The following is a 16,183-nucleotide window of genomic DNA, read 5'->3' as shown; positions in this document are numbered from 1 at the left end:
CTTTCTCTCTTACTTGCTGACTTGTTTTTCTTTACTCCTATTTCTCCCTTCACCCTCAGAACTTTTCTTTGCCGTCTCATATTCTCTCATTGTCTTTTGCTTCATTCACTTTTGCTCCCCTAGTTTCCAAAATGCAGTCAGCGGTATGTTTCTGATCTAAGAGCCACAGAGAGGACATAATGCTAGAGGTCACATGATCACAGGACAACCCCATAAAAAGTCCATTAAGCATGGAGGCCTAAGTGCTGTGTTGTTATCTAGTTGGCAGGTCTTACAAACAGAGGACCATGGGGTAGTTAGACTTCAGACAGCCCAAAACCCGGTATCCCATTCCGGTTTGAACCATTTAACGCATGACACTCTCTGGTCATTGAAACACCTGAAGAAAACAAAAACTCAGGCTTTTCTTAGAGGTAAATATTTTCTAAAATGAAACATTCTTCTTACTGTTGTTCCTTGTGCTCTTTTTATTCGAATAAGTAGGCTAGCCTATTCGTTTAATTTTCTCTTCTGTCGCCGGGCGGCAGCAGCCAAGACAGATTTGTATTATTTTTGGCAAATATGATATTGAACAATCATCCAAACTGCTTAAGGCCACGTGGTGAATAAACACGCATTCAGGCGACATTTTCTGCGTCGATTGTTACATCTCAATTCCAGTTTCGTTATTTTTGTATTTTATTCATTTGTAGCCTATATACTTTAAAGGTGTATTGATTGCATAAAACCTGTTTCTAAAAATATCCAACAGGTGTAAACTAGGAGATGTAATGGCTCTTAACGATGCTTTTTTCGGTAGGCTAAGTGTGTGCATTTTTTATGTAGTCTGAATTGTAATTGTACCTTAACGAAAGCATTTGTTTTCAGGAGGTAGGTTCCCTTAGGTAATACTTAAAAATATGCTTTCTGAAATGACCAATTGCAATAATACATATTAGACATTCTTCAAAAGCTGTCACACTCCGTGTTGAATGACCTATACGAGTTCTCAAAACTCTCAAACCCTTAACAAATTGTCTGATTTCATTTTCTTTTTCATGTGGCAGAAATAAGTAGGCTACAGTAGGTTTAAATTGTTTTATTTTGGCTAATTGTGTGGACCTTGACACGAGCTCCAGGTGTGGTCGAAATAGGATATAGGCCTAGCCTAGCTACTAGGATTTTGAGTAGGCCAGGTGTAATGTGAAGTTGTTAGGTTTAACTACTTGAAGAAAGGCCTCACTATCTTTATTTTCAGAACAGACAGGCTTCATAATTCGGAAAACAGAAAAACAATATATAGCTAGACATTTAGCTGAGAAGACCTGTGTTTACAAGATGGCTCGTTGCCTTTATATTTATCTGCCTTTATATTTAGCCCATGGTTCAAACAAGCTTATTTTATTATTTATTTTCACATATGGCTATTGTGTTGTTCCATCAAAAATCATTTTGCATGTAAATTGAATATTACCTTGCGACACAAAAAAAAACATACTGTACAGTTTCCATTTACCAATTGGTTAAAACGTTTTATTTAGGATAAATAATATTTACCCCTGTACACTATCATTTAATTGTATCGTCTGGAACTTAAAAGAGTAAAGATGAAAATATGTCAACTGTTTTTGTAGCTCTATGTCGTGCTAAAACACACACACACCCAGACACACGCCCACACACAGACACACAGACACACACACACACAAACACACAAACACACAAATACACAAATAAAACTTGTAAGTCAAATTGTTTGGTTTCAGAGAAAGAGAATTATGCATGTGACGGATGTTTGGACTTTGAATCATGATGTGCCAATAAAACAATTTCTTCGAGCCTATTTCATTAAAACATTAACTAATTTTATGCGATCTTTGCTTAGGGACAACACACAAAATAGATTATTAAAATATACATTTTCTCTTTTTTATTCGTTGAGGTAATGTTTCATTATTCCGTAATAAAGGTGGTTGGCGATATTTTATCAGAACTGACAGTAAAGGGAGCAATAATTCCACATTAGCCTATACTCTCAAAATAAACTGGACATCCGGCTTATGCTTGCATCGAAGTTGTGACGTTTATGAAAATGTTACATTTATGTAAATATAATTTAATTCCAATGCAACAATAACGTCAGAAAATGATGTCCCTAATATTAAATCCGATTAAAGTAAAATAAAAATTAAGATAATTAATAATCAATTACCTATTAGGCTACTAGCCTAATAGGCTTGCTCTGCACGTGTTTTAGATCAACATAAGTAGCTATTCAACAAAACCAATGCCGTTATTTCAATTTATAAAAGACATTTTCGAACATTTCCAGTAGCTAAAGGCTACCTCAAATTTTAAAAGATTACGCGAACTGTCAAACCGCGTTGAACGAAATTTTGATTGAAAAGTGATTATTATTTTTTTTACAATTATTATTAGGCTAATTAAATAACCTACATGTTGGCAATATCAGTGTATGTCTGAAATATGTACAGGTAACATTACCAGGTGAGATTTTAAGCCACGGTTGTAGCCTATACAAAATAAGGACAGAAGGTTTCGTGTCTTTCAAATATTTACTTTTAATATAGCCTACAGCAGCCCCGACTCTGCCTATATTAGTTTTCATGACTGTTTGCAGAAGATGAATAAAACCTCGTTTTCAACCCGAACCTGAATTTGTCTTACAAAGGCTATAGTTCACTCAGTTCCAGTTCTTTGCTCATGTTTTTGAGAGGAAATGAGATCCAAGCCTCGTTTGTTTAAATTGTTAAAGGCAAAGACTCATTTCAGTCTATTCCAATTACACAGACACATGGGTTAGTTAGAATGTTCTGCGATCCACATAGTGATTTAAATTATACCAAATCTTATACAATTGTCTTCAGCATCTCACAAATAGTGCATCTATTTTTCATAAACATCATCTTAAAGACCTTAATATGCTCTGTGATGGTGTAGGCTTATAGCCTAAAAAATAGCATGCAATAATTTAAATTATCCCAATTCTCTTCTTCTGCATCTCACTAATACCAGTAGAGCATCTATTTTAATAAACTTCATCTTAAATCCTTAATATAATATGTAATTGTGTAGCATAAAATATAATGCATACATTAGTCCACTTCAGGCCTTTACTAAAAGGGCTAGGATGAGCAAACACGACAATGTGGTTTAGATGTCAAATCTTGAGCGAAATTTTTTTTTTCTTTTTTAAGTTAGTTGATGAATAACATAATTAGCCCATTCCCGGTTGTCTCAAAGAGGTAAGTGTAGCTGTGCATTGAATCTTCTAGGTTTAGTCTGTGCACCAACAATTCTCACATCCGCCTGTTTACATGATGACTTTGTCTTTACACCGTTCAGCTATTGTGAGAGGGTCGGAGAACGCTGAACGCTAATAGCTCAAGAAACCTTAAAAAGATCAAATAGGGACTTGGCGCCTAACATGCCCGTGTTTCCACGCCACTAGCGAGCTTATTTCCTGTGTAGGCTACTTTAGGTTTGCTGTAGCGAGCGTAGGCTATACAAACTGCTTCCCCTCGGTAACTAAAAATGACCTGATTTTTTGTTAGTTTATCCTTCATCTGTGCATCTAATAAACAGCTATGCTGAATGCATAATAGTCATTTTAAATGTACCAATATTGTTAAAATAAATCACCATATCTATCATAATTGTAGCCTACTGCAGTATTCTTGAGGCTGATATGTTCATGAAAGGGACAGTTTGTGAGCTATTGTAAGGGACTTAATGTTTCTCAGATTAGGTGGAAAATATAGGCTATTTGTTAACTATTTTAAAGGATAAAGGAATTAATTCAACCGCAACAAGAAACTTAAAAATTTAAGTTTGAATGTATTTAGAAAAATTTAGACTCATTGGGTTCGCATAGGCTAAGCTACTCACAGTCGCTCACCGTGTGCTAATTTAAGAAGAAAACTGATTTAAAAATATACTTAAACAAATATAAGACTATAAATATAAAAATATATAAAAATAAGACTGATAATGAATCCTATGGAATTTTTATTTCATTTTTATTGAGCTAACAATATATAATATAAGAGTAATAATAATAATAGTCTCCTACTATGATAACAGCAAAGACTGTAAAAATAGTTTTAACATTGCTTTTTTTATCTTATAACTTTTTTATATAAATTATACAACTCATATTTTTAAAGTCAGTTTAATGTAATTTAAGTGGAAATGACTTAAACACCCAATTCGATTGTACTTACAAATTTAAGGAATCTAAAAAAAAGTGTAATAATAACAACACTGTAAAAAATTATGTTATTAATAAGTTATGACAACATATGTTTTTACATTGTTTTAACTCAATTTTTAACTTTTTATGTTATAGAAGAACCAACTCAATTTAAGTCAGTTTAATATCACTTAAGTTGAAATGACAAACAAGTTGATTGTAGGCTACTTAAAAAATTAAAGCAGCAACTTTTTTTCTTTCTTTTTTTATACAGTGAATAGCAATAATATAATACAAAGCCTGAATATTGCCTCTAGCTTCTCGCTATTTAATTCCAGCAGTGCCAGACCTCAGTGCCAACAAATAACCAGAACTGCAATGGAAACATTGATCAAGACACGCTAATGCTGAATCTGTGGCATCATAACACAAGCACTGTAATACCTGTGTGCTCCTGTTTACAATTTAGGGGGAGATGGTCGTTTCCTGGAAGACGGTCTAGCCTTCAGTGACAACAAGGGCCCTGGCTAGACTGCAACTTTCAACTTGACCTTGGCCCCCAGCCGTGTGTAACTCATATGTAAACGAGGCTTGCCAAGTTGTGGGCTGGATTTCTAGCCGTATAGAGTAATAAACTGGTGGTCATTTTCATAAAGTGTGATCTGTTATTTGACAATTTCATGGGCTCGAAATAGTCGATGGCATTACAGAGATCCCTGTACCGGTGCAAAAAAGAAAGAAATTAGAATAGCCACTTTAAAAAAAATTATGTTCCTTGTTAAATTTGCGTGATCAATATTTTTGGCAGACAAAAAATTAGACTGAAGAAATTATTGCTTTTCTAAAATAATAAAAATAGCCTAATAAACCAAAACAGTTGCAGGCATGTTACTACAAAATAGATGGTGTTTGAAATTCAGCAACTAAAAAACGTTACGTTATCCGCGTTATCTTTTTCATTACTGTTAACTGTATTTTAATAGGAACCCATATGAAAATATGATATTTACGAATTTGCAATAATCTTACTGTTAAAATAGTTAAATACGAAGGTGCGTAAAATGTAGTGCCATTGCGCAATGGAATGTCACTTGGTTTCCTCTTTAGGATAAAGCTTATCATCAGAATCTTTATAGGTATTTTGGACCAAATCCCTCCACTTTGTTTCAGTTCATTGCAATATGTTTGTCTTGCTAGATCGGCGTTATCTCCAGTTTAGACGTTTATCAGCCTCTTTGCATGTCACGTGCCTCCGCTCGTCCAATAATAGTTGGACCTTGACGCACACGGGACGCATGGGTATCTGTTACTCCACTGATCCACTGCTACTCTTTCAGTCTTGGGGAATTCTAAAAGAGCTGCTAGGCTCCATGTAGGGCGTGCTATGACAGCGTCTTTACTCCTCCATTCCCGCTGGATTGACCCGGTGATGTTTCTTTATGACAACGGCTTGGATGATATGAGCAAAAACATGGAAGGATTTGTGGGAGGCAATTTTGCTGCAAATCAGTGCAGGAATCTTATTGCCCACCCGTCTTCGTTTGCCCCGAGCACATACTCGTCGAGTGAGGTGCCAGGGTCGGGCATGGGAGAACCTGTCAAACAATGCAGTCCGTGTTCGGCCGTGCAGAATTCTCCCAGTGCGTCTTTGCCCTATGGATATTTTGGCGGCAGCTACTACCCGTGTAGGATGCCCAAGTCCTGTCCGCAGCCCACCTCCTATGGGGAAAAATACATGGACACGTCTGTTTCTGGAGAGGAGTTCCCTTCTCGTGCTAAGGAATTTGCCTTCTACCAGGGTTACTCGTCTGGCCCTTACCAGCCTGTACCGAGTTATCTCGACGTGCCAGTCGTACCTGCGCTGAGCGGCCCTGCGGAACCGAGACACGAGTCTCTTCTGCCTGTTGAAACCTACCAGCCCTGGGCTATCACGAACGGGTGGAGTAGTCCGGTGTACTGCCAGAAAGAACAAACACAGTCAACAACCTTATGGAAATCGTCTATCCAAGGTAAAAATGCTGCACTTCTGCTTTATCATGAGAGAGGGGGAAAGTTGCTGCCTTAAATATTTTAAGTACAATCAACTTGGATGTTTAAGCCATTTCAACTCTATTTCATTAAACTGACTTTAAAAATAAGTTGAATCTCGTATAACATAAAAAAGTTCAAATTTGCTTAACTTATTTTAATGAGTTAAAGCGATGTAAAATATATGTTGTCATAACTTCTTGATCATATATTTTTTTACAGTGTAAAATTGAGCTTTACCAGACCTACACTGTTCAAAATGCTGGATTGTTTCAACCCATGACAAACCCAACCATTTTTATTAAAAATGTTAAACCAACGGTTAGGTTTGTCCATATTTGTATGAATATGAAGATTCTAATAAATTAAAACAGGAGCTTACTAGAAATTCGTCATCTAAAAAGTACAAATGGTCTACAATTTGTATAGGTTATTCTCATCACTTTTCATGATTGCACATAGTTATTTTTTTAATAGGCTTTTTTGTGTGTGCATGTTTTACTTGAGGCATTTTTTGGTTGCCCTGCCTTGGAGACACTACCAATGTTTATTTATTTTTACTATACGCTGTATTATTTGACACTAAAACTGCTTTTGCAAGCAACCTCATTTTGGTTTTGATCTGATTCTGACCCCTAGATACTGTGTCAGGTACCGATGGAGCGTCGGTGCGTCGAGGGAGGAAGAAGCGGGTTCCCTACACCAAGGTTCAATTGAAGGAACTAGAACGAGAATATGCCACAAATAAGTTCATCACTAAGGACAAACGAAGAAGGATATCTGCTCACACAAACCTGACCGAGCGACAAGTGACCATCTGGTTTCAAAACAGGCGGGTGAAAGAGAAGAAAGTGGTCAACAAGTACAAGGCCATCAGTTAAGCTTTGAAAAAATGTAAAACTGAAATACCAAACGGGGTATAAATGGAAGGACCTTCAACATTATTTATTCTGAAATCCATTCCATCATCTGTTCCACGTCACGAGATTATGCGGAGATGCGCAGGAGGGAAAATAATGTGTACATATTGCCAATACACTGACATTGTTAAAGCGAAGATATACTGCTCACGAACAAAATACCCATATTCACCACTTGCTTTTTTATTCTTTTTAATCTATGTCTTTGACAGAAACACGTGGGAGGATTGTAAATTCAACTCAACACAGTGAAAAAATATCAGTGAAGTAAACAGACAAAACCATGGCAATTCGTGTATTTTTTTATTTTTACACATCACGTTTCCATAAAAGCAACTGAACCTTTCAGACTGTGGATATGCATGCTACGCTAACTGTACACTAAATTTACCCCAAGACTGTTTTGAGCTTTTCTTTTCTTTTTCTTTAACCCCATGCGCACATTTGTAAATAAAAAGTCGCTTTCATGCACCTGCGAAATATACAAATTCGCATGTGTTACTGCAGACACTATGCAAATAAAACTCCCCATTTTAAGTGATGTATTTCAATATTTGTATTTTTATAATTATTCCGAATGTAAACTTTTTTGCCACAATGTTTAACATGCATAATAACATAGCCTATATCAATAAGCCTATATCTATTTATTTTAAATGTAGCTAATTATATAGTTAATTCTATTTATAGAAAGTAATGAGCAAAATAGAAGAATCAGTTGCTAATACGAATGAGTAAATAATGGCTGTGATATTGTGTGTTTTTGTTTTGTTTTGTTTTTTGGAATAATTATTTTGCAATATCCATGCGCGTAACAGTGCTGCCATCTAGTGGCACAAATAAGCATTTGCCTTGATCTAGGCATACTATGTTTATGTGTTTGAGTTAATAGTTAGCAAAGCACCGAAAAGTTATAATACAATTTTTTCCGTATTTTCAGTCATCTGATTCTACACATTTTCTTTTCTTTGAAAAGGTCCTACAGAATAGGCTACTATAGATTTTGTCAGGCGCTTCAAATAGGCTAGCATAACCTTTTAGTGGTTCCCATCATGGTATATTTGAGTGGATTTAGTTTTAATTAATTTTGTTTTAATTAGCCTACATTTTATGAATTAAACAGCTCGTAAAAATGATTTTTTTTATCACTAGAAAAAAATCGAAATAACCCTTTAAACATGAACGTATTGTGCAATAATTTAATACATTTCTGGAATCAAGAATATAAAACAAATGAATTATTTTTTAAAGACTTGAGGATCAGTGACTCGGATTCCAAAAAGAGGTAAAGTACGGGTAATATCACAGTGTGTGTGTGTGTGTGTGTGTGTGTGTGTGTGTGTGTGTGTGTGTGTGTGTGTGTGTGTGTGTGTGTGTGTGTGTGTGTGTTTTATATCATGCAAATTGAGCTACTTTAATCTGAATAACATTGTCAAAAATAAAAATCGGAAGGAGAAAGAAGTGAGTGAAAGGCAGAAGACAGTATGCCTGATATTGGTGGCAGCCCATAGCTATAATCTTTTTCACACAATGCTAAATTTAGCCAAATACAGCTAAAAAAAAGACTACCAATTTAGCCTTGGGAGTCACTCTGAAGAAAGGCATATTGTTTTCCACAACAAAATTACAAAATAAGGTTTTAACTGAGTGAGTACTAATACTGGAATTCCAACTAACAAATATTTATACATACAATGTTACATAGACATAATTTAAAAACAAACCAAAAAAAAAGACCAAGCAAATAAATAAATAAATAGATACGTGAATAATAATACCAACAAAAAAAGTTCCGTTGAAATCCGCTTCCATAAATTAGAGAAAACCAAATGACACCTAAAATAAATAAAATAGAAAATTAATAAACACACGTACAGTGTATTTCCAATCAAATGTGTGAACTGAATAAAGTTATCTGTGACATAACATTTCCCGTTTCAAATTTAATCATGTCTGACAGTCTTTTCAAATAATTTTTAACTTCAAATAACTATTAGACATAGGCTATTATAGATTACTTGCCCATCAAATGTATTTTCAAATACAAACTCTCGGTGTACATATGGCAATTGCTCAAGTTAAATGCAAACCAAAGCCACCAAGACATCAATCAGAATAAAATACAAACACGCACACCAGAAATTAAATGCGATAATAAATAATCCAGTTTATTTTTGAGTAGGCCTACTTGGCTTTAATCTTTGCATTTTCGAAATTAATTAAGTCACATCGTGAAACAATGTTTCACCGCCAACGTTTTTATTCTGGAAAACGGTAGCAGCAGTTCATTTCTGCACAACTTTTAAAAATATTTTTGTTTAAAGAATCGGAAATAGTTTTCTTATCATCATCTTCGTTGTGCTTGTTACAGAGCTGATACATTTAATCGTTAATATGTTTAATTAATAATTGATAATTTTATTCTATTTTATTTTATTTGATTCTATTCTATTCTATAAATGCATAAAATAACAACACCTCTACATTTAGATTCGTTATGCAATTTGTCCTTCGTACAGTACAGTAATTCGTAGCCTATATCACTGTATGAAGGCTTCTGAATAGTCACAAATAAATGATTATAGAATCTATTTATGGGATCTGAAGTTATGATCTATGTCCCGCAGCTGAAAACGTCTGAGCAGACGGAAAATGTGGAGAGAGAAGGCCTACATATGGACGGGATTTACAATTTGCGTTTCAGTGTATCAAAGGACATTTCAATTTGGACTGTGCTGCCACCCAAAGGCACTAAAAGAAATGAAATTTTAGTAAACCAGTAGTTCTCAAAATTGGGGATGGTCTATGTAAATTGAATTCAGATGCTGTTGCGTATTTCTGAGTTTATAACAATGCTAAATATTAGATATTATAAACTTCAGCTTAAGAAAATGGCTGGTGTTTATATTTGGATATTTAGGCTATATTCGTTTTAAAAATTTAGGATAATGTAGGATGATGGCAGAACACACACGGTAAGATGTGAAACCGTAAGATGCATGTCTCAATACTTTACTGAAATAACAAGCAACAACGACAACAAAGCTCTTCCATTTCTCATACAACACATTTCAACATTAGGTGCTTGTCTAGGCCTATAGGATGGGCTATAGAAATAGCCTAAATATAATATTTACAAATAAAAATGTAATTAACTAATTATTATTAATTAATTATTCTGAAAAACACCTCATACATACGTCTGACTTATAGGCATAAGCAAGTCTTTGGTGAACGCAAAATTATAAATTGTAATTCAGCTTTCATAATTTGTTTTGTTTAACTAAAATTATGATGACGAACAAAGCGTTTACTAAACTAAATTATTTTATAAAATATGTTTTACTAAACTATAAATTCCGATATTATTACTGATACTAACATGAAACGCGCCTTTTCCCTAATTTATATTTAGATATAGGTTTCAATAACATAAATTAGACCAAAGAGAGCTATTTTAATAGGTTACTTTTTTAAAGGTGTTTTATCGCATTTTCCTCCTAGCGAAGGGCGCGTTAAAGCCGTTCATGTGTTGTCATATCAACATATTTTTCAGCCACAGTTTTATTTCACTGGTTTGGTTTCTATGCAGGTCTGCACTTTATTAATTATACTAAATTGGGTCATCTGTGAAACTGTTTTGTTTTCCTAGGTCAGCGTGACATCAACGTCGACACTCACCAAACTTTACCGAGCAAGTGCAAGGCAAAGGTTGGGTTTAGGTTCACTCGTTACCAACCATCTTCAGCCAATGTGTCGGGAATCAGAAAACAAAAGCAGGGGGGAATTTGTTTCTATATTTGTAATAATTCACACAAATCGTAAGTGGTTACAGAGTAAAAACGTAAAAGACACAGGGCATTTCAGAGCCTATACATGTTCAAGTCTTTATCTTACGTCATTCCTAATGTAAGTATTAAAAGTGGGCCCTCAACTGCACTGCGACAAAACATGCATGGAAAAGACAATCCAACGCGGTAAATGCACCAAAGCGGAAGGACACCCTGACAGTAAAATCACATTTTCACATTAAAATGACATTGTCGTTTCATTTTTTAATCTTAAATCACAAATTTAGCAAGATATAATTCGTCAAATGCATTCTTTTTAAAATATAGACTCTTGCTACAAACAAGATTTTAAATTAGTTTGTTAGCCTATATAATGGCACGTTTATAACTATATGACATGAAATTAATGTAAAGTTCCGATTTATAATCTTCTCATTCTCAAAGTGTCTAGACGTCATTAAACATAAGCACATAATTTAATTATTCCAATTTAAAGAGCTTTGTATAGCCAAATCTAAATTTCTTTAAACGCATTGAATTGAAATTGCTGTTGTGAAATTCACTGCATTTGCCAAACAGGATTTTGCGCGAGCTTTACAGCGCTTTTACACGACAATTGGACGATTTACAATTTCAGAGGAGACTTGGGTTGTTAAAAAATCCCAAAACCCACAACTTTTCACAGTGGATTGAGTCGAACACAGAACGAATTTAATTTGTTCTGAGTAGAAGTGATGACAAATTGGCTTGGACTGTACCAATTACTGTGCCTCTCAAGAAAGAAGTGCTAACTTGATCCAGTGCGAAAAGTTAAGTTTATCGGTAATTTGCCTAATTCCTTCCCTAATTCGGGTGAGTCAAAAACAATGTTGAAGAAAACACCAAAGTTCCGCAAGACAATTAAGCCTATACTCATGGAAACCCTCAAACCTCATCCGGGGCGCTGTTTGGGCTATTTGTAAACTACCATGTACTACGTGGAAGTGACCATCACCCTTGAGGTCTTGCTCAAACACTCTCAAACAAGGCAAAACGCAATGTAAAGATTAAATTATTTATTTGTGGAGTCATATGGAGCCAGGCGTGGGCCTGGTCAGTAACGCTACACACTGAACTCTATTTTAACTCTATAAATAGCTTGATTATATAATTACTAACCGAAACATGCATGATCACCTTCTACGAACACGTGCATTTGATCTTGTGGATTTAAGCCTGGAAGGAGCTAAAAGCAGGACTCTCACCCGATACAACGCACGGGGCCGTTGTCTCCCTTTAATATACTGTTACCCGTGACTTCAGGTCTCATTGAAGTTCACGAATTCCAAGTAGGTGGCGTCTCATGATCACTCTCCGACGGCCATGGCTCGTCTGAGCTGACAATGGCTGGAGGAAGATACCAAAAGCACCATAAAACCACGTCTGTCCTGAACTGGTTTTAGTTTTTGTTGCCTCCTAGCACAAGATTACTCTTTAAAAGCTATATAGCCTACCAACGAAATCAGCGTTGACAATAAGAAAAAATGCAAACCATTCTAATCTCACAAAGAGCGCATTTTCGTTTTTGAACACATGCAATCGCTTTACAGGCTTCTCCTTTTATTTGATTTGTTCATAGATGTGTGTTTTGAGATTTTCGGATATCGTTCATGATTTAATCCAAAGTAATTCTAAGGGGCCCATAAGCTAAAACTTAATGGGCCTAAACTGTGGTTTCAAGCTGCTTCGCTGCTTCACTGGTTGACTATGCACAACCCGGGCAAATTACCTTAAAAACCTTAAAATATTTTTTTGGGAAGCGTAAGACGCTTTATGAATTATGCACAAGAGAACGCAATTTTACCCTTATTGTAAATTGCTCTTGAATAAATACTGTAGGCATGTGAAAAAATAATTAAAAAAGAAGCAAAAAACATATAGCTAATGTATGTATATGAAACAAATGGCGTTCAAAACAAGTCTTGTACTTCTACAAGAACATGTACTATTCATATTATGTAATTAAATAGCCGGATTCTGCAGTCTAAATTAAAACTCATAGCCTATTATTCAAACTAAAACTGTCTTAATTAATATTTTATGTAGCACTCTTAAAAATAAAGGTAGGCACTACCTTAAAAATAAGGTTATTTATTGGCATTGATTGTTCCACGAAGAACCTTTAACATCCATGTAATCTTTCCATTCCACAAAAGGTTCTTTACTGTGGAAAAAGGCTCTTTGTATTTTTAGAATGTTTTTTTAAGACCTGTTCCCTGAAAAGTTCTTTGGGGAACCAAAAATGGTTCTTTTATTGGATCTCTGCGAAAACCCCTTTTGGAACCTTTATTTCGAACAGTGATTATAAATAATAGCACATAATCGTGCTCACCCAAAAGCGCCTTTTGTACAAAAAAAATATAAAAAAATATACATTGCTTTTATATTGCTTTAACATCATCTAAATTTCCAAATATAGTAAAACTTCAGAAGGGCTTCAAATGACTAAATATCCTTTGATCAATTGGCGCAAGAATACTTAATGTTCTGAGCTGACTATTGTGAAATAAATGCAAATATATGAAACACATAACGTAATTCTGTTTTATTTCCCCCACACAGCCATACCATTATGTTCGATTTAGTTTGCACGAACATGCAACTCTCAATTAACAAGAACCTCGCTTGCGAATTCAAATTGTAGCTGCGAAAGATCCTATTTGTTCCTTCCTGGCATCTTTATTTTTAAGAGCCTATACAGCGAGAAAGAGAGTTACAGCGAAATGAGATGTCTGAGACTTAATAGAACAAATCCATAAACATGAGAAGCCATGGTGATGTTTAGTAAGGCGCGTTGGCTGTTAACATGCGGATGGGTTTCTCCAGCAATCCAAAGTGTCAACATAACCAACTGTGGTCGACTCCACTGCATGCACACGTTCATCAATGAAAGAATCGCTCACTCCACGACGTGAACATCTGCACATGTTGGCATACAATATTCTAAGAGGTACATGTCAATTTCTGCCTTTGGTCACATGACTGGCGCTCTCTGGAATGGATGGAGATGGATCTCCACGTCAGCTCACGTCTCAAAAATTTCTGCTCGGCGGATCTGCTTCAAAGCCAGTGAAGCTGAAGCACTTCTGTACGACGATGCGAGGCAGTACTATGGTTGTGGCGTGCCCAGCCAAGTGTCATGATGGATTTTGATGAGCGGGTACCCGTTGGGTCTAACATGTATTTGCCCGGCTGTACTTATTACGTGTCTGGAACGGAATTTTCCAGCCTTCCTCCTTTTCTGCCCCAGACCCCGTCTTCATGCCCCATGACATACTCATACTCCACGTCCAGTTTGCCACAAGTTCAGAGCGTTAGAGAAGTGTCTTTCAGGGACTATGCCATTGACACATCCAGTAAGTGGCACTCCAGGGGCAATCTGCCACATTGCTACGCGACTGAGGACATGGTGCACAGGGACTGCCTGTCCAATCCTGGAACTCTGGGGGACATGCTATCGAAAAATAACTCGGTTCTTTACCACTCCAACACGAGCCATTCGGCCAACGTGTATCATGGCAGCGTAGGGAGGAACGGAGTGCTTCCCCAAGCGTTTGACCAGTTTTTCGAGACAGCGTACGGGAACGTGGAAAACCATCCGAGCGAGCACCCGGTGGACAGAGCGACCGGGAAGGCGCCTCCTCCGCCCGCCGAGTCAGGCAGCGACAGTTGCCGGGGAACAGAGGAGGCAGAGCGGTGTGAAGAAACCAGCAGCCCGGAGCCATCTTCCGGTAACAACGAAGAGAAATTCAGCGGCAGCGGCGGCAGTACGTATTCAAGCAGTTGCGCGAGAAAGTTTCTGATCTAACGTGCTGTTGTTAAAGGTTTTATATGCTGTTTTATAAGCATATAAGGTTTACAGAGGGCCCTGTATATTTACCCTAACAAAACTTTGTTATAAACGCGAGATCACGTGCTCGAAATTGAAATTGGCCGTGAATGATAGGCCATTTCCCTTGGAGTCTTCGAAAACATGCTTTCAAGACTTTACAGTCGGGCTATTTGTTAATGCAGCGTTATTTAAGTGATCATAGTTATCCTGTGCTTATTTATCGCCTCTGACTGCACGCTTTACGCACGTGAAATTTAAAGAGCATTTAAATACTAAAAGGCAAATTTCATCTTAAGTGGTTATTTTTTTACTTTTTTTTTTACTTTTGTGGTGAATGAAAAGAAGGTAAAATGTTAAGTCTCCATTATAATCAAAGGAGCCTATAGTGTGTATATAGGTGTAGGCTAGAACTCGATATTTCATTAAAATACCAATTTAGGGGCTGAAGACTATAATGTGTTTTTACTGATTTATCGTTTAATTATTAGAGTCAGATTTAGATAACCGAAATAATTTTGTGCATAATTATGGGAAAACAGCAATTGGGTGTAGCGTATTAACTATAAGCTATTCAGTTGTCTCTTCTGTGAGCATTTATTTAAATTGTATATTATTTCTATGCAATTATTTAAATGTAAAGGTCAAAGGCACTGACTGTCTTTCTTCTTTATATTTCAGATGGACAGAAGACACGGAAAAAAAGGTGTCCTTACACGAAATATCAGATCAGAGAGCTGGAGAGAGAATTTTTCTTCAGTGTTTACATCAACAAGGAAAAAAGGCAACAGCTTTCCAGAATGCTCAACCTCACCGACCGTCAGGTCAAAATATGGTTTCAAAACAGAAGAATGAAAGAGAAAAAACTAAACAGAGACCGTTTGCAGTATTACACCACGAACCCTTTGCTTTAGATCGAAATCATTTAGGGCGAGATGGTTAATTTCAAGTTCGTGGATGAACATTCCGGCTTCCAGAGGAGATGCGACCTTTATTCCTCTGACAGACTTTTTCATCCATAAACATACATTATATTCTCTGTAATCTTTACCTTTTGAATTTAAAACTATTATTAAGATGTTTCATTTTATTCAGTTAAGTGACTATTCAGTTTACAGGGATTTTGTTTTTGATATTATTATTATTATTATTATTATTATTATTATTATTATTATTATTCAAGATCTGTAGTTTTTACATGTGTCATATAGCAGTAAGTATATGCTTGGAATCTGTTTAGATGGAAAACAAATTGGGAGGGCGAGATATAAATACCAGCGGACATGAAGGTGTTTTCAATCTGTTAGGTAACACTTTACAACAAGGTCTCATTTGTTAACATTACTTAATGCATTAACTAACACGAATTAACGATGAACAATAC

General features: G+C 35.9%; 2 protein-coding genes across 4 annotated transcripts; both read left to right on the top strand.

Annotated features, from left to right (window-relative positions):
* Positions 1-346: 346 nt before the first annotated feature.
* On the top strand, positions 347-7,681 carry hoxa13b (homeobox A13b). The gene is made up of 3 exons (XM_077209173.1): positions 347-413; positions 5,530-6,201; positions 6,860-7,681. The coding sequence occupies exons 2-3, from the start codon at positions 5,577-5,579 to the stop codon at positions 7,099-7,101; spliced, it is 867 nt and encodes a 288-aa protein (XP_077065288.1). The 5' UTR covers positions 347-413; positions 5,530-5,576; the 3' UTR covers positions 7,102-7,681.
* Positions 7,682-14,076: 6,395 nt separating this feature from the next.
* Positions 14,077-15,941, top strand: hoxa11b (homeobox A11b). Of its 3 annotated transcripts, none has more exons than XM_077209168.1 (2): positions 14,077-14,731; positions 15,481-15,941. In XM_077209168.1, the coding sequence occupies exons 1-2, from the start codon at positions 14,110-14,112 to the stop codon at positions 15,711-15,713; spliced, it is 855 nt and encodes a 284-aa protein (XP_077065283.1). In that variant the 5' UTR covers positions 14,077-14,109; the 3' UTR covers positions 15,714-15,941. The 3 variants fall into 3 exon arrangements, with proteins under 3 accessions (XP_077065283.1, XP_077065282.1, XP_077065281.1); XM_077209167.1 differs by having other exon boundaries at positions 14,077-14,734; XM_077209166.1 differs by having other exon boundaries at positions 14,077-14,737.
* Positions 15,942-16,183: the final 242 nt, after the last annotated feature.

Source organism: Siphateles boraxobius, unplaced genomic scaffold (genome assembly GCF_051911475.1).
Source record: "Siphateles boraxobius isolate OS27281-9 unplaced genomic scaffold, OSU_SipBor_1 12, whole genome shotgun sequence".
NCBI lineage: Eukaryota > Metazoa > Chordata > Actinopteri > Cypriniformes > Leuciscidae > Siphateles > Siphateles boraxobius.
The sequence above is the reverse complement of the archived record's forward strand: the minus strand, read 5'-3'. Positions and strand labels throughout refer to the sequence as shown.

What these genes read in the sequence shown, in the direction of transcription:
- hoxa13b (XM_077209173.1), top strand. Translation starts at nt 5,577, where the DNA reads ATGACAGCGTCTTTACTCCTCCATTCCCGCTGGATTGACCCGGTGATG. An exon ending in ATGGAAATCGTCTATCCAAG is followed by an intron (nt 6,202 to 6,859) that starts GTAAAAATGCTG and finishes TCTGACCCCTAG; the next exon opens with ATACTGTGTCAGGTACCGAT.
- hoxa11b (XM_077209166.1), top strand. Translation starts at nt 14,110, where the DNA reads ATGATGGATTTTGATGAGCGGGTACCCGTTGGGTCTAACATGTATTTG. An exon ending in ATTCAGCGGCAGCGGCGGCA is followed by an intron (nt 14,738 to 15,480) that starts GTACGTATTCAA and finishes TTTATATTTCAG; the next exon opens with ATGGACAGAAGACACGGAAA.